The sequence below is a fragment of the Pleuronectes platessa genome, chromosome 13 (genome assembly GCF_947347685.1).
Source record: "Pleuronectes platessa chromosome 13, fPlePla1.1, whole genome shotgun sequence".
Classification (NCBI taxonomy): domain Eukaryota; kingdom Metazoa; phylum Chordata; class Actinopteri; order Pleuronectiformes; family Pleuronectidae; genus Pleuronectes; species Pleuronectes platessa.
Genome location: NC_070638.1, coordinates 7415100 through 7440699, shown reverse-complemented (window position 1 = coordinate 7440699; position 25600 = coordinate 7415100). Strand labels below are relative to the sequence as shown.

The 25600-nt window shown below is 41.8% G+C and overlaps 1 protein-coding gene across 1 annotated transcript in view; it reads left to right on the top strand.

Annotated features, from left to right (window-relative positions):
* b4galt2 (UDP-Gal:betaGlcNAc beta 1,4- galactosyltransferase, polypeptide 2) overlaps window positions 1–25600 on the top strand; it is a 110152-nt gene that overhangs the window by 23177 nt on the left and 61375 nt on the right. The window contains exons 2-3 of the mRNA XM_053438628.1: window positions 16789–16907; window positions 19363–19479. Coding sequence (XP_053294603.1) covers window positions 16789–16907; window positions 19363–19479 — 236 coding nt within the window. The remainder of the gene's footprint in view (window positions 1–16788; window positions 16908–19362; window positions 19480–25600) is intronic.

The following is a 25600-nucleotide window of genomic DNA, read 5'->3' as shown; positions in this document are numbered from 1 at the left end:
GTGTTTCCCTGTGTTCTCCCACAATCCAAAAACACACAGAGCTTAATTAAGTTCTTACAAGTTCCTCCTTCACATCACTTGTCGCATTTAGTCTCAAATTATTAAAATCATCTCATCTCCGGCACCAGAACTCTTGTTTGCTTTGATTTAATTTGACTAAGTGCTGCAACTACTGAAGCAACGAAATGGAGCTGCAATAATAAGTCCATCAAAGGAGAATCAATCTGCAACTGTTTAATATTTAATTAGCAATTTGTGTAATTTAAAAAATAAAATAAAGTTTCACGTTCTCCCTGTACCTGCGTGTGGTTTGTTCCAGCTTCCTCCCACAGTCCAAAGATATGTTGGGTCGATTGGCGTTTCTAAAGGTGTGAGTGAGAGCTAGTTGGATGGAAGTGGGAAATCTTACTACTATTACTTCACAAAGCTAAAATAAGACCTCTAATCAGTTTATGTATCGAGCTATTCAGGTTCGTTGACACTCGTAATCTCTTTCTCTCCGTGTTCCCTCGTTTCCCTCCTACTATTCACTCTTTGCCGTTATTTCCCTCCCTGTCAGTTTCACTTCCCTCCCAGCCGTCCATCCATCGTGTGTGTGTCTGCCACGCGGCTTATCGGGTCTCGCAGAGCTCGAACTATGCTAATGTGGTGCTTGTGCTGACATAAACAGTCTGTGTTCCCTGTTTGCATGGCTTAGCAGACAAAGACTGATGCCCCTTTACCAACCCCTGCACTTGTCTGGCATCTGTTCTCCTCAAACCTCCGGCTCTGGGTTTTGTTGTTGTTGTTTTTTTTTTTTTTTTTCTGCAGCTACATTTCCATCCCACACGCAGACGTTTCGCTGCTTATTGTTTCCAAAGTGGTGAAACCCTCCCCGGTGTGTTTGTTGTGCTTCTGCAGCGGCTCCAGATACAGTGTTTCATATCTGTATCTAAAACCTGCTCGACTGAATTTTCATGTATTGAGCTTCAGCCGACTCCCATTCAACATGAGGCCACACTGACACAAAACGCCAAGTTACACAACAGCCACATTGTTAAAGAAAAAACACAATACAACATTTTGCAGAGTGATGAATTCCAGCAGTGGGGGGGTGGTGGTGGTAGACTGGCATTTGAATATCGGCCCCAAAACACCTGCATCAGCAAATGTCTGGCAATACATCACGTTCAAATTGTCCTTTTCCTCATATTGCTTTCATGTAGCTGCCTGACATGTGTCAAACAGCAATAAAAACTCTTTTTTCCTGGAGTCCAGTTGGCATAATGAGAATAAGATTACACTTATTTGTGTTTTTACTGTAGTTTTTGCGTCTGGCTTTCTTTTCTCTGTGCAGTCAGGCCCTGGTTTATTCAGAAGTCTCCTGTCTGTCATTTCTGTGGCAAATGCTGCATCATGCTGCCTCAAAAATGCCGAATGCGTTTGCTGAGAGAATTACTGGACGGAGGAAAGTACAAGAAACAATAATAATAATTCATCCAAATCATGGGAGGAGGAAAGAAGAAACCAGAGGAGTAAAGTCTGGGATAAACAAACCGTCACGTCATGTTTCGGGGCCCAGGTTATGTTCAAACAAGAGAGGCCGAGACCCGCAGGCTTTTGTAGTCGAGAGGAGCCACTGTAGCCGGCGTCAGGGGGCAGGAAGATCGGTTTACCTCGAGATGTCATTAACCCTGCTCTTCTCCTCCCCTCTCAATATTTAACTGTTTCTCAAATCTTTCATCTCTCCTCCTCGCCCCGCCTTCCCTCTCTCTCTCCACAAAGCGGCAGCGCAGGGATGATAAATGTTTTAGACGTATATTCGGAGCGATTTCTTGCTTGTTGAAGTTTTTGGTTATTTTTTTATTCATCGCCAAAATGCCTTTTGCAGAAATGCACCCTCTTTGTTAGCCTGAAACACAGAGCGGCCACAGAGGAGCTGTGAACCCCCTGAAAGTTATCGACTGCTCCCATCTCAACACAGAGTTTTACCTACTTTAAGCTTATTGTTTTGGTTTGAAGGCTTGCTTTACTATAGGAACTCAGGAAGGTGTGACTTATTGCTCTGCCCCTTGAACTGTGTCTGTGTTAAAAAGTGTAATTTTCGCTAATTCCAGAAAGTAAAACTAAGCATGAATGCATAAATCAATGCATTCAATTAATATTTACTTGCTTCATTTTTGTTGTAGGAAATGTATGTCATTTTATATTACTTTTGAAAACTGTTCCCTCTCCTCTCAAGAAGTTTGTTGTGAGCAACATAGTTCACTTGTTTCCCATCGCCGTCGGTATGATAAACAGAGTTAAAGTCGTGCTTTGGCAACTCAAACCAGAGAATGAGTCTCAGTTGAACATTTGACCTCAACACTAACTTTATCTATATTCCACCCAAACTGTTTTCCTAACCTTAAGCACTTGTTTTTAGGAGCCTTCATCGTGTGGGATGGTTTGAACCATAGACATCCGCTCGACCTCCCCCCCCCCCCCCCCCCTCCTCTCCAAGAAGGAGATCCATGGACAGTGTGATCCAGGCAGCTTTTAGAAACTCTAGATCTGAGGTGTCTGAGTTACATTGCTTTGCATTATGGGAGTAACAGGAACTCTTCAGATAATATCTGCTCCCAGGAAAACATCTTCTATTTGAATGCAAGACGATAAAAACGTCTTTTCCTCCTTATTTCTTTTCTTCCTGTATACAGTTTCATTTTCTTAACACCATGCATTTCGGTGTGCAGGGACGTTTCAATGGAATTTGGGGCCTCCTGGCCAAAGGGGTGCCGGGGGCCCTACACCCCTGTTACCTGCCTGGCCCCAGTTCAATGCCCCTGCCAGTATCGTATGTTGTTGCATTAAACACAGGAACACTGGGTACAACATGTGCTTCATTCAAATGGTGACTATAAGAGTTTCAATGGATGAGGGATAGCTTCCTCTCCTCCTCTCCTGCTCTCCTCCCAGTATTTATCTCTGCACGGCTGGAGATGAAAGAGCATGTTGAACAGGGCGGGGGGGGGGGACAGCTGCTGATGAGGAGGAAACAAAAGAAGCCTTCTGTCCTTCCTCTGTCCTCCTCTTCCTCCTCCTCTGTGCATGCATTCCCCATCTCCCTCTATCTCTGTCCCCATAGCGCGGCCTCTCCCTCGTCCATTCATTCAATTCTCTCTCTCTCTCTATCTCTCGCTCTCTCTCTCTCTCTGCAGCTCTGTACTTTACGTTCTCCCTCTCGTTTACTAGACATCTCTCCCTCGGCTCATTGTTCTCTCCCACTTTCAGCAAAGCTCTCTATTTCTCCTCCTTTCACCTCTCCCACCTCTCCCGCCTCCCCCCTGCAGAGTTCTCCTCATCCCTCTCTTCTTTCAGAGCACGGTGTTGAAATCAGATCTGTCCCGGTGTCTTTGGAGACAGATCGCGTTGCCAAGGGCTTCAACCCAGCAGAAAAGCAAAACTGTGGCTACATCAGTTAAATTGGCTCCTGTTAGAGCCACAGCCAAACATTGAACTTGATGTGTGTGTGTTGTCCATGGATGGCTTTACATCCCAATACTGTATTATAGCCTACTTTTTTAGATCTAACACAAAATACAGTTGAGGTTGGTTCGACTGCCATTTATTGGTATTTGGTCGAAAGCCAAAGTTTTGGACAAATACAATTTTGACCCGATGTAATTGTCGCTGCCCACACACCTCCATGTGTCTCTTACGTTGGCAATACATCCACGAGAGAAGTCAACAGGACTAATGTTTAATTTCACACATGCTGCTGTAACCTGGAAACGTGCCACATGTTCAAAGAGATCTGACATTTTTTTTCTTGAACCTAAACAAGAAACCGACAATCGAGGAAAAAGCCCATTAGTTTTAATGAAGGAGGAATAGACCGGGAGTAAAAAGGTTAATTTTGAGATACCATAATTGCATGAAGTGTGTCCACCATTAGCTGACACAGTACAACAGTTTCCACACTAATAATCAGCTACTCAGTTTCATAATGGCAAAATAATTACTTCTCGAAACACTTTTTTTTACCATTAATTAAATACGACCATTTTTTTTTTACTTCAGAGCCGTGACATTAATGAAATGTGGCTTTCACATTATAATTGTTGTTACACTTCAAATGTTTCTGCACAATTATGCTCGACTGCTGTTGGAAAATATCTCGCTATTCCCCCTTATTTTGCATCGATGCCTGTTTCTACATTCATTAATTTACTATTGGAGTATTTCTCCCTCACGCGGTGAAGAAGCCGATGTGGCTGGTGGTCGTTTCAAAACACCCCCCTCTCATGTTTTCATTTCTGTATTTAGTTCTTGATTCGGTGACTGCTGCTGTTCACAGGGCACAACATGAAAAGAACCAGAGGTGAAAAGAGCTGATTTGTTATGAAGGCAAGGATTTATTGTTTATTGAGCCTGCTGTGGCAGTGCAGTGTGTAGTGGGTAATTGAATTGGCAAAGGTGTGTTTATTGTGTATTGCCAAACCTTGAATGGAATCGTGGTTAACTGTCTGTTCCCATTCCCACAGATAGATATCATTGTCAGCTGCCGTCGGCACAGGCTAACACCCACACACACAAATCATGTGTGGTGTGTGTGTGAGCTCATATTACTCATGTAGTGGGGACATAAACTGGCCATTATGGTTGTGCCGTTTCTTTGCCAGAGACTGTAAATAAAGACGGACAGCGCGTTTCTACTTTTCCTACCATCCAGAAACGAAGCCAGAAAATATCCCATGTGTGATCGCTGCCATCTTGTGCATTTCAAGCCAGGGTCGGGGGGGATGGAGAAGATTCACCAGCTCGACCAATTACGAGTCGGTTTGAGTCGTCAATTATGCCTTTTTTACAGCATCAAACAACATAAGTTAAGTTATGTTTTCATTAAAAACTAAACACTTGGAAAAACGACATAAAATAAAAGAAACAATCCAGTAAGATGGAGGAAGATCTGTTTTATAACCCTCACTGCAGCCAGCCACCAATTGGCAATCAAAATGTCGTCCATCTCAAATAGTCAAAACCGACATGACAAAATTTGATTGATAAATTTGATTGAAAACCTGACCGGAATATCATTTCAAAATTTGTGTCCAAACTCCTCCCGGATCATCGGGTACTGACGGGTCCTGACAAGCTTGAATCGTGTGTGTTTGTGTGTGTGGGTGGGTGGGAGTGGGTGTGTGTATTGTGTAATGGTTCCTGCAGATGGAGAATGCAGTCTGAGACTTCGAGGCCAGAAGAGAAAAGGTTTAAAAACAAATATTATTTTGATTTGCTTTCGTCCTTTTTGTTTGGAAAACTCAACAGAAGTCTTTACAGCAGCAGTGTTTGAAAACAATATAGAAATCCAGAGTCGCTGCAACAAACAAAGAGTCTGATTGTGCTGGCACAGTGAAAAAAATCGGCTTTTAACAGCAGCTGCTGATTCAAGCCACAGCTCGCAGCATAAATCATTAACCTGTGCAGGTTCGCTGCAGCGGAGGTTACTGAATAAGAGAAATGTACCTTTATGTTTTTCCGTCTGGGCTGTGGACCAGGTCTGATCTTTGAAGTCAGATTTCTAAAAGGAGAGTGGCAGAGACCTGAGGTGGGGTCGGGGGGGGGGGGAGTCCGCATCCTGCCTGTCAGGGCTTCTGGCTGAGCAAACACCAGGCGGCTGGACAGACTGAAAACATTCCCCTCCCTCCTCTGCTCTGTGTCTGTGATGCTCTGGCCGTCCCTTCATAATTGAGGGTGTTTTCAGCCTGAAGCCACAGACGGAGCCGGAGACTTCCTGTCAGTCGTCTACCTGCAGAGCCACGGAAACAACATCTCCTGAGGGGAGCGATGACTCACCTCATTATCCTCTGTTCATCATAATGAACTTGTTTCCCCTTCACATCCATATTTGATTTTTAACCACCTCATGCTCCTATCTTATTTCTACTGGAATTGAAAAGCACTTGTTTACGTGATCCTATTATGGTATTACTCTACCACCTGTGGCTTACTGGAACTTTATGGGATTTTTCACCACCACAAAAACGTTTGCCTGTTCAGCTTCACCAGATCACCATGAAGACTGTGATGCTGTGGTCAATGTGATAATACTTTATAAATAAAAACCCGAAAATTCAAAATGTCCCATATAATGAAAACACAGCAAGACAGTTTCCATCTCCTTCTGCTGATATGACTTCTCTTGTGCATGAATATCAGTTGATTGGTCACGATGGACCTCCCACGACTCTACTTATTTCTGCTATTTACACAGCACATTAAAACCATATTCCTTTTTTTATATTTTTCTGTTACTCATCCGTGACTCTGTGTGGCTCCTAATTAAAGTGAAGCACTGTGGAGTAAATGAGGGTCTGACTTATCGGGCAGCTTTTGATTCATTGTGCCTGGAGTCTGGAGACGGGCACGGACGACTTCACTCCTAGTTTTTCTGTGCTTATTTCCCCTAATTGAGTCAAAGAACAAAAACCAACAAGAAGTCATATGCTGCAGCGCTTCCAAACGGCCACTGTTCTGTTCATATCTTGTAGCTGCAAGGCACTCAAACTAAAACACATAGCCTGCTTTTTTACCCTCACAGTCATTAAGTCATTTTACACCCAGTCTAATTGCAATAGAGTGAAAAATCATTAGACAACGAGCCGCAGTGCAAACGCTCTCCGAGGTTAAATTAAGCTATTTGCAGGAGAGGAACCGCTCAGAGGACTTTTTATGTTTCAGAGATGATTTAATGGAGGATCATGTTCAATTTGAGGATTCGGCTGCAGCGTATTTACGAGGATCTGTCTTTGAGACGTAGACTTATTCGGTTCTTCCAAAGTAGTAAAGTACATCTTCATCTCCGTGTCCCTGTATGAGCTGAGTCACTCGTCCGTTTCCATCTCCTTATGTTTTTGCATCACTCATCTTGCTCCATCCCGTCTCCAGCTTGTCCAGAAACACGATGCAAGGCTTTTAATGAGCTCAAAAGACAAGATCCTATTAGGCTGGTTCTTGCAGTAGCCACATCATTTTTTTCTCTCTCCTGTTCTAAATCACAAAATGCATCCTTTGCATTTCTAAACTCCTGCCATCATCAACTTCAGATCCTCTAACCAAAAGCTGCTTCCTGTTTCCACGTCCAGGATTCATCAGCAGCCACTAAACCTCACTTAGATTCCTTCCTCTCACTCTGTGGATGCTTTTAAGATTCCAATTCATTTGTTTGAGTTCCTTTCACGAATACAGGTTCACCAGGGTGTGTCTCTGGTGTCCGTGTGTGTGTGTATGGTGTCCACACACAGTTGGACGTATGTGAACGACTTCCAGTGGTGACGAACAGAGACAAAATAAATTGCAGGGAGAAGAGAAAGAGAGGAGATTAAAGCAGAGGGAGATCAATACAGCTGTGAACAGAGGGTACTGATACTCTGTGTGAAGGTGACTTTGTGTGTGTGAGAGTGTGAAGTGAGGAGTGTGTGTGTGAGTGTGTGCAAACACATGCAAATACAAACAAGCATGTGCAACATTTCTAAATGTCATATTTGTGCATATGTTTTCAGTAAAAAAAACATGTGCTCAACTTATAAAGTATTTTTCTTTCTCCATATAAGCAGCTGCTAAAAAATGTATTATAAAGGTTAATTATCCACATGCTGGTAAATTCATGTTTGTGGTATTTATAGTTGATCCAATCATCCGGATTGACCCACAAGTAGCCCCCTGCAAATCTTATTAGGATTTCGAGTTCTGATCTTAAAGTTTTATGAGAATAATTCACAGTTTGTGTTCAAATTGCTGAAAACAGCTATTGAAATTAGTTGGCTCATATTATGGGGGGGTCAGACCGGATGCCAGCAGACGTATGATGCTGATAATGTGACGCTGATTCAATGAGGTCTGCCTGAGGCAGGTCTGAGGCCTGAAAGTATTTTTTTAAATATTAACTGAGCAGCTAAGATGAGTGTAACTCAGCCTGGCTTCAGCTTTTAAAATCAAGAGCTTTGAGTTCTTACTATCTTAACTTTTGTGAACATAACTGACATTTTATTTTATTTCACACTTTGCCTTCATTTTGAACAAAGTCAGTATGAGTGAACTTGACTGAGATGCAGTTTGATCTTCACATGAGCCCATTTGACGGACAGTATTTCTTTCTCGGTCTGTCTGGCTTGGCTCTAGACAAATCAAGACGATTTTCAGTTCAGTTCCGATTTATAAAACTCTGATGATATGCATGCTAATCCTCTGGCAGCTCCCTGCATCATTTCATCTCTGACCACAGCCTCCTCGTGGAGCCCTGGCAGCATCGTGACCTTGGAGCCGGAACGCACTTGGCAGCAGTTATTTCAGGAAACTGACTCTTCTGCGAAAAGTGTTATTTAAATTTTTTGGGGTGTTGGTGTGTGTGTGTGTGTGTGTGTCGGCAGCAAACGTGCCAACCACCACATCTGTGTGCCAGCTGGACAGTGGGAGTGAGACCTGTAGCTGTGCCGCCAAACAGGCAGACACACTCACATGCACACACTTACACATGCTGTCGTGCCAGCGCTGCTTCTTCTGCCAGTCGGGCAGATTTGATTTCATGTAAGAGGGAGTCCGCAGTCCACATCACACCAACACAAAATGCATCTAGGGAAACACACACATTTGAATTGTTGGTGGAGCCAGATCACAACTCGGCTCCTCTGTGGCTGATGTCCCTCGATTACTTGGGATAGGTTTATTCCAGATTAATAGGATGATGATAATCTGGGATTACGCTCACATAATTGTCTGTTTTCTCTAAATTGAACAACAGTTTGTGGGATTAAAAACAACACTGGATTATTGTCCCTGCCTCTTCCTCCTCCTCATTTCATGTATCTATGATGGAGTTGACACAATTGCTGCGGCTGTTGCGAGCTTACTGCACATTTCAATTTGTGTTATAATGTTTTTTGTCTTTTAATCACACATTTTTTTTATCATTATCATGGTTATTATCCTTATTATATATAGTAATACTATAGCAATTCCAAATAACCTGTTAAATAATCAATTAAATGTCTGACATTATTCACTACTTGAATTACTTCATACATATATAAATATCACAAGAGAGTATTGCTTCACTTTCGGGAAGCAGCCATGTTGTTCATCTTTATTTAAAGTTTATGTAAAATCTGTAAACCTGAACATGAAACTATCTCCACTGCACTTACCTGCATTCTTTGTGTGTTTGGGTCCTTGAACACAACACAACTTAAATAAGTTAACACAACACATGAGTAAATGTTAGCATAAACTAGAATAATTCATTCTGTCAGTGGCTCATCCGTCCATGAATGTTCTCTGTATCATGGTCCGGGTCATGTAAAGCTCAAGTGCATTATTATCTCCACTGGTTTTGCATCATTCTTCGAAACTATGGTATAAACTTAATAACTATTCAAATGACCCCTGACCCAGACCTGGTGAGTACTTTGTTGGTACAGTAAACGCAGCTGGTGTGAACCACTGTGTTAAATTCAAGTGGTAATTGAGCCAAATCCACTCTTTCATTAGTTAGTTCTGCTCGGTGTGTGTGTGTGTGTGTGTGTGTCTGTCACATCCACATTAACTCTCTGGCTAGCTACATGGATGACAGCCTGTAATAAAAGAGAACCTGATAATCACAGTAGAGAGCTCGGCCGCGTAGTGAAACAGCACTTTCATTTCGGCGGAGTTATGTTGCTCATGGAATTTGGCTCACACACTCACCCCATCTGTCACCGGCTTCACTTTGTCTTTCCATCGTTTTCTTCCTGTTTCCTCAGCTCTTTTGTTCTCTCCCTCTCTCACTCTCACTCTCTCTCTTTCACTCTCTCTCTTTCTCTCTCTCTCTCTCTCGTTCCCTGTATTTGTTCTCTCCTGCTGCCGTCTTGTCTGTATCTCAAATCTATATCCGACTCCTTTTCCCTTCTGCCACGCTCCTAACCTTTTTCATATTTCTGATATCGTCTTCGTCCACCATCTTCACACGCTCAGTTTTTTTTGTCTTTGCCAGGATGAGGATACATCGTTGTGTTCCGCTCCTTCCTCCATCTGTTTCTCGCCCTCTACTTCCAACCTCTTCCGTCTCCGAACAGAAACACACAGGTGAACATACTGCGCACATGGATCGGAGCCCCTGAGTGCTTTTTGCCTTGCTTGTTTGGGTAATGATCCGCAACACTGGTATTGAATAGAGGATTGAGCTGCATGTCAATAAATGCTGACAGAAGTACTGTTACTTGGCGCGAGGAAAGCACTTCAACGAAAGACATCTCCACAATAAAGGTCTCTCTATTGTAATTCTCCGTCTTCCTGCCTGCGAACCCGTCTCAACCTGGGAACAGAACAGATCCGAGGGAAAGGGCCAGTGGCAGATTTTGAGTCTTTCATTTAAAAAAAATATACTAAACTTAAAGTGGATTTTTTGATGGGAAGCAAAACAAACACCCCAAGTAAAATCATTTTACGAAGTGAGTTTATTCACTGGAGGGATTTAAAAAAACAATAGGCCCTTTGAAACAGATGAGAAAAAGCTCCACTCCAACTCTCCCAGGAGCGTTCACTCACAAAAGAGTTTGGCCTGAAATGCAAACTTTATGTATTTAAATTAGATATGACATTTTTTTTCATTTAATGAACAGGTTTATATCATGTAAATATAGCGAATAAATTGAAAGTGATATAATTAAATAAAGTCATACATGAGAAAAATATATTTAAATATAATTTACTTAAATTTTTTATTACAACATCTCCTTGTGATCTCTTACTGGAATGACCTAACTTTAAAGTCTTTGAGTTTCTGTTGTTGTTTTAAATCTTTGTGTTGTGGCAGTTTTTTCTCTTTGTAGTTGTTGTGTTTCTCTTCATCGTTGTTTTGCATCACTTTGTTATTGTTTTGCCTCTTTTTGTTTTGTTGTTGCTGAGAGCTGCTTTTTGTAATTTTTGTTGGATCTGACTTCCCTTTGTCACAACTTTAAATCTCTTTGTAGTAATTTGATAGTCTTAACTTCAACCCAGTCTGCCACTGGGTCTATCCCAGTAGCCACATTCAGTAATGTAGCTGTGACTGTAGTTAAAGGACCATATGAAGCATTTCTCACAAAACACTAATGCTTATACCAGTCAGCTGATCAGTGTGAATCAGTTCCATTTAAACAGGACTCAATATTTACTTTATTTTCATTTTAATCCCATACTCACTGGTTTCCTCCTTCACAGAGATGAAAAGTTTATTATTCTCGAAGCGGGATCCTCATACTTTATCATCTCAGTCGTTCATGTGATGTAACACAATTTATTATTCATGTTTTGCCCGTTACTATTGGAATATTTCCGCTTGATTTTGGAGACGGCTGCGTTTCTTTGTCAGTTTGGCGAATGACTGTAAACACACTACATCACCCGAGAGCCTCAACCGCTGTTTCTGCATCAGAGAAGGAAGAAATCAAAGCAGATTTCAAACGGGAAGTGATTTAAACAGCTGATATTTACCGCATGTTTACAAAGTGTGAGTTGTGGCTCCTCTTCTCAGCGTTAGCGGCTCATGCAACTGAACGTCCAGCTGTGTGTTTCTTACAGAAAGGCACCTTGGGAGTCGTAATTCCCCTTAAATCTGTAAGTACGCAGTTTTTCATCTTTGACTTATCAAAGAACAGGATATTTTCAAAGTTTTTAATCTTGATAGTTCAATGTGGAGAGGTATCACGCCCATCGAAGGGCTCCACCGACACTTTCAACGACAAAACCTTACGTTCGCTCTCCAAAGCTCCTTAACTTCAAACTCTGTGCCTTTTATCTTTCGTACAAAACCCTTTCAAACACACCATGACTTTTTCCTTATCTTTAAGGATTTCTGTCCATTTCAATGCAAATTTTTATCAAGAATAACCTTTCTTGAGGATTCCATCATCTGTTATATATGTATATCTTTGCTCTCAAGTAAAGTGGCTTGTGGTGTTAGAAGAGACAGACGCAGTTTTTCCACATTAATCCTTTTTCGTAAAAGTCATGTTTCCTTTTTGTCGTGAGGATTTCATTTTCAAGTAAAATGGCCTGCGACAACTAAGCTTTCTGTTTGTGGATGTTGCTGCTTGTGATTGCTGCGCACACACAACTGTTAACTCCTCAGCACACAGACACACACACACACACACACACACTGGCTGTTGAGCATAAATACCCACCCCCGTGAACAGATGACTGGGTGTTTTGCATGTCGAGGAGATTCTTAGATACAGATAATCCTCTGATCCAGTGAATTCAATTCACACGGAAACACACATACTTACATGCAGATGGAAAAACACAGTCTTACACACACAAACTCTCACTAACAGAGATGTGCATAGTGGAACATGGTCTTTGCTGCTAATGATCTCCACACTGGAGACCCCTTAAAAGGGGTTGTGACAATATGAGGAGAAAAAGAAACGACAAAATAAAAGATAAGTGTATAAGCAGAAGTTTTCAAAGTGTCCTTTCTTCACTTGAAGCCTTTTTTCCTCCACTTTCTCCCCTTCTCTTCATCTCACACACATTTTACCTCCCTCTCATCTCCTCCCTCCGTCACATATTTTGCCTCCCCAGCCCTCTCTGTCTTCTCTCTTCCTCCATCTCTCCTCCTCTCCCCAGAGGCACTTGTAAATGATGGCATGAGAGGAGAAGAAGAGGGTAGACAGGGAAATACATTTCAGAGCTGAAACTCTCTATTGTCACCGAGTCTGTCAGTAGAAGACGGGAAGAGAGGAGCCATCTCTTATTTATTTCTTTCTCCATCCTTTCACTCTCCATTCACTCCTTTTTTCTGTCCATTCATTCACTCTCTCCCCTCATCCTGAGGCCGAGGAGCCAAACTCCATTATGAGGTGAAATCCGACAATGGCATGGCTTCACGTGTCACTTAAGTAACACGGAGGCAGGAGGTGTCTCGGAACAGGACGCCCGGTTCACAACCAGCCTGTCGTGTGGTGTCTGTGCTCAGTCTGTGGTGTCTGTGCTCAGATGGCCTGACCAGTGGCTCTGCTAGGACAGAACAAGTCATGGAGAAGTGAACACGGAGCCAGACTTCACAGGAAAGAAGAAAGTTGTAAAGTGATGTCATAAAAACAGCAAATCAAACCACAGAACATTTTCTTGTTAAAATCACTTCAGAATTTGGACTTTTTGTTTTGCATTGATCCGTGCATAACAGTCTCAGACAAAGCAGTGGATATGTTATTTTACTATTGTTGGTTTAGCATTTCTAAATGTGTTGATTTGCTTCCTTTGGACAACTTTGTCACATTATAAATGAATTGATATATTAGCTGATCAGTAAACAAAATGAAATACACAACTACTCACAAGTCACAGAACTGCAACACAGATCTGTCAGTGAAGTGAATGTTTTTTTTATGATTAGAGCAGTAATGATTTGTGCTGTGGATCAATACGACCCTCTGCCCTTTAAGAGCCACGGTAGAGATGATGGATAAGATAAGTTTTGACTGATACAAATTGGACACATGGAAAATCCGGGTTCCAAAAATAGATCTAGTGCCAATGCTGGTAAGATTCAACGTGCAGTTCACACTCTGAATCTAATCTCCTAAAAAGAGCATGTAATTCTCCTGAGGTGATTGACGCACTGTGTAATCAGATCTGATGGAGATATTGACACACAGACCCCCCCCCCCCCCTCTCCCCAGTGTTTCCAGTTGGCTCCATTAAAACCAGATGAATCTCAGCTCCAATCTCTGAAGCATTTCTTTTGTTCAGCTTTGATTCACGAGTCATGTGGTGAGAAAATGGAAACAGCACGAGACAGGAAACAAGAAACAGAAGCAAAGAACTCACACAATCAGTGAATGAACGACACGTCACACAAAAAACCCTCAGAACCAACAAAACACACGGGTGCTCCCATTTTTCATCCCATGTTTGTTATCAAGTCGGACCCAGTCTGAATCACAGCCTCAGATAGGCCCACTCGCTCTCTGTGTGTGTGTCTGTGAGTGTGTGTGTGTGATTTGCACTCATGCTAACTACTTCAGGTCTTTTAGTGTGTCGTGTACACGTGCTGCTATTCTAATAGCTCTGAGATTTGGTTCATTATTGTGGGGAAATGTGTGTGCTTGTGTGTGCTTGTGTGTGCTTGTGTACAGTGTCTATTTGCAGACAAAGCAGTGATGTATCCCCCAAAGTGCAGTGGGTGTCCCAGATAGAGCGATCAAGCAGCATGATTATAATGTATGCCTCTAATATCAGCACATGAGATATAACGTGTGTGTGCGCTTGTGTGATAATTGTGCTGCCATCAACAACACATTACAACTCTCACTTATCATCTCTCTCTACCAGCATTGGCTCCAAACAACATTCTAGCTTGTTTTTCTCACATGTTCATTATTTATGTTTCCTCACACTTTCTCACACACTTGGTTTCTTCTATCATTTGCATCTATCTACTCAAATCATCAAACGAGTAATTTCAACAGAATCAACACTTTCCAACTCAAATTTGAATGAACACAGATCTCTGTGGTTCTTTAATCCTAACGTGGAGCAACATTAGAGTTTATAGATTTGAATATCCCTTTAACAAAGCCTCATATATCGAGGACTGACAAGGCTTTACATTTTTTAATTTAAAGGAGATGGGAATTAATGTATATTTAATATGTGGCTTCAATAATGACATCACTCAAAGGCATCTGAACTATTTAAATTATACGAGTTTTGGTATAAAAACAACACAGCTTGTGATATAAAAAAAACACATTTCTTTCTGAGAGAGCTTTTTTTCTCGTCCTATTTCTTTTGTTATTGTGTCTTTCATGTATCGCCCAAGAGCTAAGTAGCAGCTCGCTGAGACGAAAAGAAAACACCATGTTCCACTCACTGTCTCATTAGTGTGAGCGAGGAGGAAGAGAAACGGATGGGAGTGGACAGGGTGATGGGCAGCGGGGGTCAGGAGGAGAGGGCTGTGGGGACTATTTGCATTCAGCTGGTGTGCGATGGTAAAGAGGTGCGTTATGAACACACAACCTTGTTGGGATCGATCACGCTACTTTGCCTGTGCGGTGTTGATTTGAGGAGACCTCTCGACACAGAACACCCGTCAATGCTAAGTGGATTATTAGCTCATGTACCTGTACGGGCCTCATCTCTCCGTCTTCATGTCCTCTTGTCCCCTCTGCTCTGCAGGGCAGCAGACGTTCATACACATGTGTAGCACCAAACTTTTCAATATTTCCAAAACCATGTCTCTAGAAACTGGGATCACTGATCTCTGAGAGTTTTTGTAACTTTGCAAAACGACGAGCAAACATGTGATAATCGTCCAGATGTGTGGAGCTGAAAAAGGAAGCAGGGTTTCAACGCTCATTTTCGTTTATCCAAAGTTTATTATTGGAAGACGCCATGAATGCCTCTGAGGAGACCGTAGGGAATGTGTGCCGTTTCCCCACTTTGCCTTTTTCTTATCCTAATGTATTTTCTCACATATTCCCTTGTGAATTAAAATGTACCGCAAAGGCGACTAATGTTTATGTAATAATATATTATGCTCATATGAAGGTTCATCATTTTTAGTTGGCTTACTACTTGAAAAGGTCTAATGTTTGGAAAACGCATCACTTTCCTCACACGGTCCTTTGCTGCTGCTCCTCTCCTCAGCCTGTGTCTGAAACACTTGGTTTTAGCTCCTGTCTCTTTAAGGCCGACTTGCCGCCGGTCATCATGCTGTGTTGACATCAGGGTGATGAAGTATTGGCCAGATTAAAGAAGAGGTTTCTTTCTGTGGGGGGGAGGAGAAAATACATAATTTCATGTTTGCGATATGGATTCAATGACTCTTTCACAGACATGATCCTGTTTAGAGTTATTAATGATTACATTACATGTCATTTAGTCATTTTATCCAAAGCGACTTACATTTTTAGAACACTCAGCATTTATGAGGGGCCATTTAGGGGTTCAGTATCTTGCCAAGGACACTTAGGCATGCAGAGGGGATAGAGTTGGATTCGAACCGGCAACCTTCTTGTTGCAGAGCACCCGATCTATCCCCTAGGCCACGCTCTCCCAATGATAAATATGAAACAATAGGGTTTTTCTTTCTTTTGAACACGTGACACTGACACTGAGGGAGAACGCTCACTAATGAGTGACATTTTGGATTTTCCTACAGCGAGGGCTCTCAAACTCCGACTTGTTTTAAAAGGAGGTTGTGGTTAGAGGGTTGTTTTGTTGGAGCCCAAACAGCGAAGCCTGCTCCTGTGTTTTAATGATCCCGGCTCCCAGGACGACAGGGTTGTATTTATGGTCCGGGGCCGGAGATTTAAAACCAAACGCTCTTTTAAATTAGTCTGAGCCGGCAATTTCTCTCACACACACACACACACACACACACACACACACACACACACACTCACACTCACACTCACACACACATTTAGATATGATTTGATGCATTTGATCCCTGGTGCTCAAGGGGGATAGATAGATTTGAGATGATATAACATATGGCGTAGCTAGATCACTGAGCAGCGTAATTACTTTTCATGTTGTGTTTACACTGACTGACTTCAAAGTCTTTGTTTATTTTATTAGGACTATGTATGTTTTCTGGAGCCTATGCATCTTATTAAATGCTGCATTATGCAGCTCCCTTGATATCATTATTTCTGCACATATTGCTTTGAAGCTAAAAGCTCTCCCTGTCCCTCGATCCCATCGTCTGTTTCTCTTTCTCTTTTTCTCATCCTGTCTTTTTTTCCGTTATCCTCTCAACGATGCTAACTGGTCTTCCCTCTGTCCTCCTCTCCTCAGTGGGCCGCTTGCTGATCGAGTTCAGCTCCCAGATGACGATGGAGCGAGTGCAGAAAGAGAACCCCAACGTGACGGAGGGAGGCCGCTACACCCCTCCTGACTGTCGGCCTAGATGGAAGGTCTGTAACACACACACACACACGAACACACACACATACGCATGCACACACACACACACACACACACACACACACACACACACACACACACACACACACACACACACATTGTTCACATCTTCTTCACACATCAGTTTTATTTAATGGGCCCTTATTCCAGGAGAAACCTATTAAAGAGTACATGTCTACTATCTTTAAAATAACACCTACTCTGAATTAATTTACATTATTTGAGGTCTATCGATATAAAGGTCAGACCACCCCTTGCCCTGATGATCTGATCTTGCTCTTTGTAACTTTAGTGAGAGCGTATGATCGCAAGAAAGTTTGTAGCTGACTGATATTCAGTGGTATTATTGACCACATTCAGTCCCCACAACTTCAACAATAGTGCTGGGCCTGAAGTAGCTTAATGTAGTCATTTCCCATCATGACCAGTGCTCCCTGGCAGAAGAGATTTTGTATCCCAGTGGGAGCTTCCTGGTTTAATAAAGGACAAACACAAATAGATAGTGTATAAAGTGGCAATTTCCTGACACACAGTTAAACGCATTTCTTTTGGGAAATAATGTGAATTACTTCCCTTATTATCTTTAGTTATTTGTGTCCCACACTCTGAAATATTGATTGGAGTCAAATACATTTTTTTCTACAGGCTCATCTAGGGTCATTAAAGCAAGCTTTATTCCCCCCCATTAAGGCCTCATCACAGAAAAGGGCATTAACGCTGATAGATGCTGTATTCAATGGCGTGATTCAATGAAAAAGATAGTGTTGGAAATGATGTGCAGTGTGGCAAATTAGACACAATTAATTACATATGATGAAAAGTACATTTCATTATTCACAGATTGGTGGCGAGGAAGTGCTTAAAGTTCCCCCGATATATTTATATTCTCACTAGTTACCAGACATTCAAAATGAAAATGGCCAAAATATGCTAAATCACTTTGTTGTACTCATAACATCTCCGAGGCTTTAGTGATAGAGATCTCCAATATTCACATGGTGTGAGTTCCCAGTGCCTTCGAGGTTTTACATCTTTATTCGGAATCTATGTAGACATTTATAGAAATTAAAAACGGGATGAATAATTTACATTTTGGAAAATGATTTGCAGCTTGTACAACGTGGACGTGTAAGTACATACAGATTGTTTAGGAGAGTGACAATATGTGAATGAAGAACATTATGTATTTGAGTCGTGAATTATAATATTACCAGTGTTATTTAAATAACAAAACTTGTATATGTGAAATTTAATGTGAAACATTTACTACTTCAAAAAATTCTTTAGGATTTTTTAAATAACTAGAAAGACATTTTGTCCTAATAATTCGATTTGGCTGTGTGGGTCATGGTGTATTTTTAGTTTCTTCTATGTTTCCCAATCAAGCATTCTCCCTCATCTTCCACAAATGTATCCCAAACTTAATCCCTCTGCCGAAATAGGATTATAAATTCTGCATTTATCTCATGACCTTTGATATTTTCCAGTGGATCATGTCTGTGTGTCACTGCTCAGAAAGTAAAAACATCCCCAGCATCAGGAAACATTAGGTATTTATAGTACCTATCCCAATAATTGAGAGTAGACGATTAATAAATACAGTGGGTCTACATTCAGCTTCTTTTTCTAATATTATTAATTATGTTGTCATTTTGGTTTTAATCTTCTACACACAGAAGTGTAAATAAACGAGCGGTCACTGAGGCCGGCAGACAGTCATGGTGAGTCTATAAAGAAACCAAGGTCAATCTGCTGCCAATCTTCATCAGAGCACAAAATTACCATGAACCTACAATTACAGTTCAACCTTGAACTGTTTGGACAGATGAGAGTGACTCACTGCCTCACGAGCCTGAAGCCGCTGAGAGAAGCTTCGCTCATAATGAACATGAAGCCACTCCACAGACCCAGGGACATTAACCAGGAGGAGGATTTTCTACGGAAATGATTTTGTGGTTGGGGAACAGTTCAGTGTCTGATGAAACAAAGCTCATTTTATAATAATCAGTCAAATGAACAGCACTTAGTGCTCTGACAGAGAAACACTCTCTTATTCTCTCTGTTTCTACCTACACAACCGTTTCAGATATGCAGATTATGCTCGTGTCTCGTTTGTCAACTCAACCAGCACTGATTCAAAAGTTGAAACCATTGATTACAGCATCTGCCAATAGTTTTCTTGATTAATCAGTTGGTCTTTATAACACATAAACCAGTAATGAAAAATACTTGTGAATGCCAATGGTTATTTACCAGGGGGAATTCATTTTTGATCATTTGTTTTTGTTTTGCCCTGGCAGCATCAATGAGTGTATTGATGTTTGAATGAGCAGAACAGTCTCGTTAAATTGTAAATTGACTAATCACCGGCCAATCGCTGCAGCTCGTATAGAAAAGACGTCGATTGTGTTTTATAATAACTGGAGCTGTTGTTGTGTTGCGTAGGTGGCCATCATCATCCCGTTCCGTCACAGAGAAAACCACCTGAAGTACTGGCTCCACTACCTCCACCCCATCCTCCGACGGCAGAAGATCGACTACGGCATCTACATCATCAACCAGGTCGGTCAGCTGAGGTCGTTGGATTAACGATTAATCCGCGGATTGCTTTTCCAATTAACTGTCGCAAAATGACTGACAGTCGTGTAATTATTAGTATCGAGGCGATTGTCGCTTGTTAGCACACAGCTTGTGCGTTTGTTTGAAACAAAAGGAAAACGAAACTGGCTCAAGTTGTGGGAGTTATTGATGACCTCAGCGGTGCAGCTCAGTGGAACTCCTTGAAAGACGATGTCATTTAAGTTTTGTGGCCGATCCAAAACTTAACAAAATGTGTGGGTCGTCAATTTATCAGGTCTAACCCTAACCCGGTTACAGACACAGAGACAAACTGGTTAAATGATAAACTCCTCTAACTACCAGCCAGGAGCAGAGGGGAAAGTGATCATGTGAACTGAGAGAGATCATAACTCAATTTAATGAAAATGATTAAATATTCATCACATCACAAGCTTTGTTATGAATTTAATAAAAAATAAAACAGTAGCAAGCAAATACTTATACACATATGTAACATATGAAAAGCTGGAACCACCAGACTTCAGGATTATTTTCATATTTGCGATATTACTTGTTAATCATTGATCAAACTTGTTGGGATTTAAATTTGTTTTGGTTAACTAATCATTTAAAAAACAGGTTCTTATCCTCAGTAGAATTTTAAAATGTCACGTCGCCTCCATTCAAAGTCAAAATTCAGTTTAAAGAAAACTCTCCGGTCAGAGTTTGGATTTTAATTTGGTCGTGGGTTTACAAAGAATAACATCTGCATCTTCTATCTTGTGATAAACAGAGTTAAAGGCCAGGTAAGAAGCTACAGATACATTTTATTCCAAATTAAAGTTGACATGAGCTAGCTCTGTCAGCTTATGTCAGGTTAGGAGCTTTGCACAGGAATAACTAGAACACTAAGGCCATCGTCAGGTGTTCACTCATATGGTGGAAAATTAAGAACATGTCAATTTGTATTTATTTAATCACGTGACCCTGCTGCTTCACATCTCTGGTGTTCATTCACTGTTTTTCTTCTTCTGACGAGATATATATATATATATATATTTCTGAGCGATCTTGTGAGACGGTCTCTTCCACGGTGTGGTTGGGTGGGAGATCTTCCTCTCCCACATTATGGGTAATGAGTTCTCCTCTCTGCCCTCTCTCCCCCGTGGGCCTCGCGCGACACCTTAATCACTCCCCATGTGGAACAGACCTTTGGTTCCACATGCCCTGCCGTGCTCCGCTCTTGATATGGCGACGGTTCCAGTGTGGTGCGCTCGCTCCTCTCTCTCACACTCATAAACACACATATTCTCTAAGCAGCCGAGTCGTTCCTGACTCAAATAAGAAGCAGTTCCAGAGGCCAAGGGGGAATCGAGCTGTGAGAGAGGCCACAGCATTCAGAGCACTTCTTAACCTGACTGTCTCTTCTTTCATTTATTTTTAGAATGGGGTAATTGAGAATACTTTTTCTCCACAATAGTATTATTTTATCCTGAGGCAGTTTTAATGTGACTGTAAAATAAAGTTAGAAAGTGTTTTACATTGTAAAAAACACAATTTTTACAATTTTCTTTTGAAATTAACTTAACTCAAGCAAATGAAAGTGCAGAGAATGAACTAAAAATAAAATGAGAGAGGATTAAAAACTGTTAAGTAAACATGCAGTACATGGAACATATTGAAATTCATTAATTGTAATCACTTGAATCGATCCCAGTAACAAAAGGTCCGGTTTCACACAAGGAGATTTAGTGCCTTGCTCAAGGGCAGTCGCACAGGACGTTGAACCCGCTCATTGTAAAAGTTGAATCCAGACGCCGAATCCTGTGTCATAAATTTCTCGAGCTGCAGCTGCGGCTTCAAACCGTTCAGCTGCACTTCAAACACCCACTCATCCTCTCACTCACACTCTCAGCAAAACTCTAAAGCTTGCTCCTCTCCATGAGAATTTCAGGCTAACGTTAGTATGAGATGGAAATGACCCACATGCATTTTTGTAAATACATTTAACCCCTTGGAGAAACTTTAACGTGCAGCCGGCGATGCAGATGTCATGTGGTGGATTTTTTCCCCCGTTTCTGAATTTGTTTGAAATTGAATGAAACATAAGCAAGTAATAACGAGTCAGTGTTATCATTCATCATCAGCAACTGCTAAAGGAAAACATTTGTTGTTTTCTTATTTTTTTAATTAAATTCAAATCGATTTTATGTTATTTATCAGAAAAGAAAGGTATTTAGTTTAAGGAAATGTAAAAAGTTCCCACAAAGAACTGGTGCCAAAATATATTTTCTTTAAAAAAAAGTTTCACTTTCTCTTTAGACAGATTTTTGTGGAGAATTTTAAATGTATATGTGCATAAAAGCTCTCATTCACTGATATTTGCATTTCAAAGTGAAACCTTAAACGTGTCTGAGTTTCGTTCAGAGAGGTCACTGTGGACACGTGGACACTCGTGTTGCCAACAACCTGACATGAAGCGGTGAGATCAGACAGCGAGGCAGGTAGATCGAGAGAAACCGGAGTCAAGCCGACAGAGGTGGCATTTGTGACGACAAGACGTCCTGATGTATCCGACACGTTGGGCCGATGAAACCTTTACACCCGCCGCCGCTCTCCGGGCGCGTGGTGGAGAGCACTTTGCTATCGTGCTCGCTCGAGTGTTAAATGAGTGAAAGTCTGGAACCTTTTAACGCTGAGCCACTGGAGGAGGGCCGTGGGGGGGGGGGCAGTGATAATTTCACCCCTGCAGTCTCCTTGCTAACAGATAATGGCTGTCATGTCCTCAGAGTAGAAAAACAGGCGTTTTGTGGAAAGAAAAGTGGCCACTGGAGATTAAAAAGAAAGCCCAAGGTGCACCTGCACTTCAGACTGAGGCACGCAAGGACACACACACATGAACACACACACTAACATGTACAAGGGAAGGTCAGTGTGTCTTTATTCTTATATATATATATATATATATACAGGTTAAAAGATTAAATCATTTTATATCATATTAACTAATAAGTGATGTCAGAGTGAAGATGTCAAACAATGTTATGTTTTGCTTTTTCAAAAAATTTCTAAAAGTATTTCTGAATCAAGGTCTGTATCTTAAGCTTATGTATGAATATAAGTATAATATACAGTATAATTTAGAATATATCTTCTGAGAGATGCTGAAAATACTATGTATTTATATCTAGTAAAGTATATAGTGCTGCTGAATACTTCAACTATGCCTGGGTTTCTTAAGTGGTTCAAAATTTGAGTTTGACTGGGAAAAAAAGAAGAAATTACCCCTTGATTCATCCTTGACTTTAGAAACCTTTCTTTGATTCAAATGTTCCAAAGAAAAAGTTTCTCTGGAGCTTTGAACCCTGATATTTCTTGGGCTCAACAGTCATAGTGTCTATCTATATATCCTTCAGTCTCAGAAACGGCTCCTCAGTTGCTGGTAAACCTGCATGAATCCCCGTGAACATTACTTCAGGTGGGAGTTCAGTTTATCTTTCGGCTGCACCCGTCCTTCCGCCCTTGTTTTCACCTCGGACGGACATTTTGAAGCAGCCGTCGTCTGGCTGTGAGAAAGCTCTGCTGGTGCTGGTGCTGCTGGTGGTGGTGGTGCTGCTGGTGGTGGTGGTGGTGGTGGTGGTGGTGGTGGTGCTGCTGGTGGTGGTGGTGGTGGTGAGGTACGGTGAGGGGGCGTTGCAGAGGGATCACGCAGAAAGTGATATTTCAACCTTGCTGCTCTGCCCTGCTGCTCCGTGTCCTCGCTTGCCGGCCGAGGACCGGGGCCAATGTTTGTTTGTTGGCCATAAGCTCATCATGTAAAACTGGACAGGGGCCCAGAGAGAGAGAGAGAGAGAAAGAGAGAGGGACAGAACAAAGAGAAAAGCAGGTGAGAAAGAGAATGTGGAGGAGGAGGGGTGAGTGACAGAAAGGAGAAAGAGGAGCCATCTGCTGTTCTGGTTTTGATTGAAGCTTCAGGTCGATTCAAGCTGGATATACATTTATACCATCCAATACTCTGCAGCCATCGGGGGGGGGGGGGGCTCTCTGAGGAGTTGAGGGATAAGAAATAAGAAAACACAAAGTTGAGCTTGACGCATTGTGTTGAATGTGTTTTAATAAGGTGTTATAATGAAACTGAAACTACGTGAGAGTCTGCTTTAATTGAAACATTTATCCGTTTATATTCTATCTCCAGTTGTTATATAAGTGTGGTCAAGTAAAATACTTTTATTTGAAGTACTAAAGTAGAAGTTTTAAGTGATAGTTGTGTGACATTTAAAAGGCCGACGTTTAATCGCTAAGTGTAAAGAGGTAGACAAGTTCTTGAGTCTGAAAGCCCTGGGTACATTTGATCCTTTGCACAAGCGTCCACACCGATTTCCCCCCCCCCCCCCCCCCCCCCCCTCTTTCATCCTAAGTAGCTTATTTAAAAAAAAAAATGTACTCCTTAAGATGTACCTCAAATGTTCTGAGATGCTTTTGAGTCTCCTAATCTCAATTCTGGTGCCATTTTAGCACCACTGGAAAATCGAGAGGACACAAAGGAAAGCGGGATGAAACGGGACATGCTGACATCTGGCCTCAGCACACAACACTGTACTAAGCTTCTGCCGGGCGCCTTGCTCCGCTAATCCACCAAGATATGACCCGACACCTCCTTTCACCCTCTGCCACCTCTCACACACACACACACACACACACACACACACACACACACACTCAGCCAGTAACTCCTCTGCATCTGTCCAGAGTCTCAGGTTGTGTTGTAGAGGAATGAATCTCTGGTCGGCCTTCACACCGCTTGTGTTTCTTATCCATGTCGGCAGTGGAGCTCCAGCAGTGTCCGGCACTGAGTGGACACCAGAGGATCAGGAGGGATTAAGCTCCGTGTGTCTCTGCTGGCATTTGTTTGGGGGTTTATGGTGAAGGTCACATCAAGGTGGCCCAGGGAGGGAGTGAGTGAGTGAGTTGAGTGAGTTGAGTGAGTGAGTTGAGTGAGTGAGTTGAGTGAGTGAGTTGAGTGAGTGAGTTGAGTGAGTGAGTGAGTGAGTGAGTGAGTGAGTGAGTGAGTGAGTGAGTGAGTGAGTGAGTGAGTGAGTGAGTGAGTGAGTGAGTGAGTGAGTGAGTGAGTGAGTGAGTGAGTGAGTGAGTGAGTGAGTGAGTGAGTGAGTGAGTGAGTGAGTGAGTGAGTGAGTGAGTGAGTAAAACTAAAGTTGGTCAGTGTTAGATCAGAGGCTGAGCAACATGAGCTAAATCAAACTAAAGCCAAAGATCGGTTTTTGAACATTTAAAAAGGATGGATGCAACGCTGGAAAATGATGTTATTTTATTGAACCTTTTTTTTTAAATGAAATACAACCAGCAGTAATCAGTGCATTGACATGATTGTAACATCAAACAAAACCACTTATTGAACAATTTGATTAAAATGATTCATGTGGACACCAGATATAAAGATAATGACACCAATATGATAATAGTATTGGTCCAAATTGAAATACCAGTAAGTATAAGCCTAACAGAGGACGTGAGGCTTCTGCTAGGTGTCACAAACCAAATGACCTCACAGCCACACCACTGTACGTCTGTCTTCCTGGACACGGTGCAGTTACAGCTCGGTGTACAGAAGCTGTGACGGCACGAGCGTTGAATATTCAGTCCACGCTTCTCTTTATCTGTAGTTAGCATTAGCATTTATAATTCAGGTGATAGACGGAACAAAACCTATTGAATTATAACATTCATTATTCTCTTATCTGCTTGGAAAAGGGTGCAGGCCTGGGCGAGATATTTAGACTTAAACCTCTTAGAATAAAGAAAAAGCCTTTTCCCCTCTCTCTCTCTCTCTCTCTCTCTCTCTCTCTCTCTCTCTCTCTCTCTCTCTCTCTCTCTACCTCATGCATGGTTAATGCTCTTTCTATCTTCCTCTGCTAGAAATTGACAATGTTGAAGAAAGAGCTAAAGACTAGGCACGTTTTGTGCAGTTGACTGTGGAATAGGATATCGATCTGATGAGCATCACGTCGCTTCCTCCCTCCTTCTTCTTCTCCTTCTCCTCTTCCACGCTCTAGTGTTGTGCTGCAGCCTCGTTACTGTTTCCTGAAGTACAGTAAAAATAATGTTC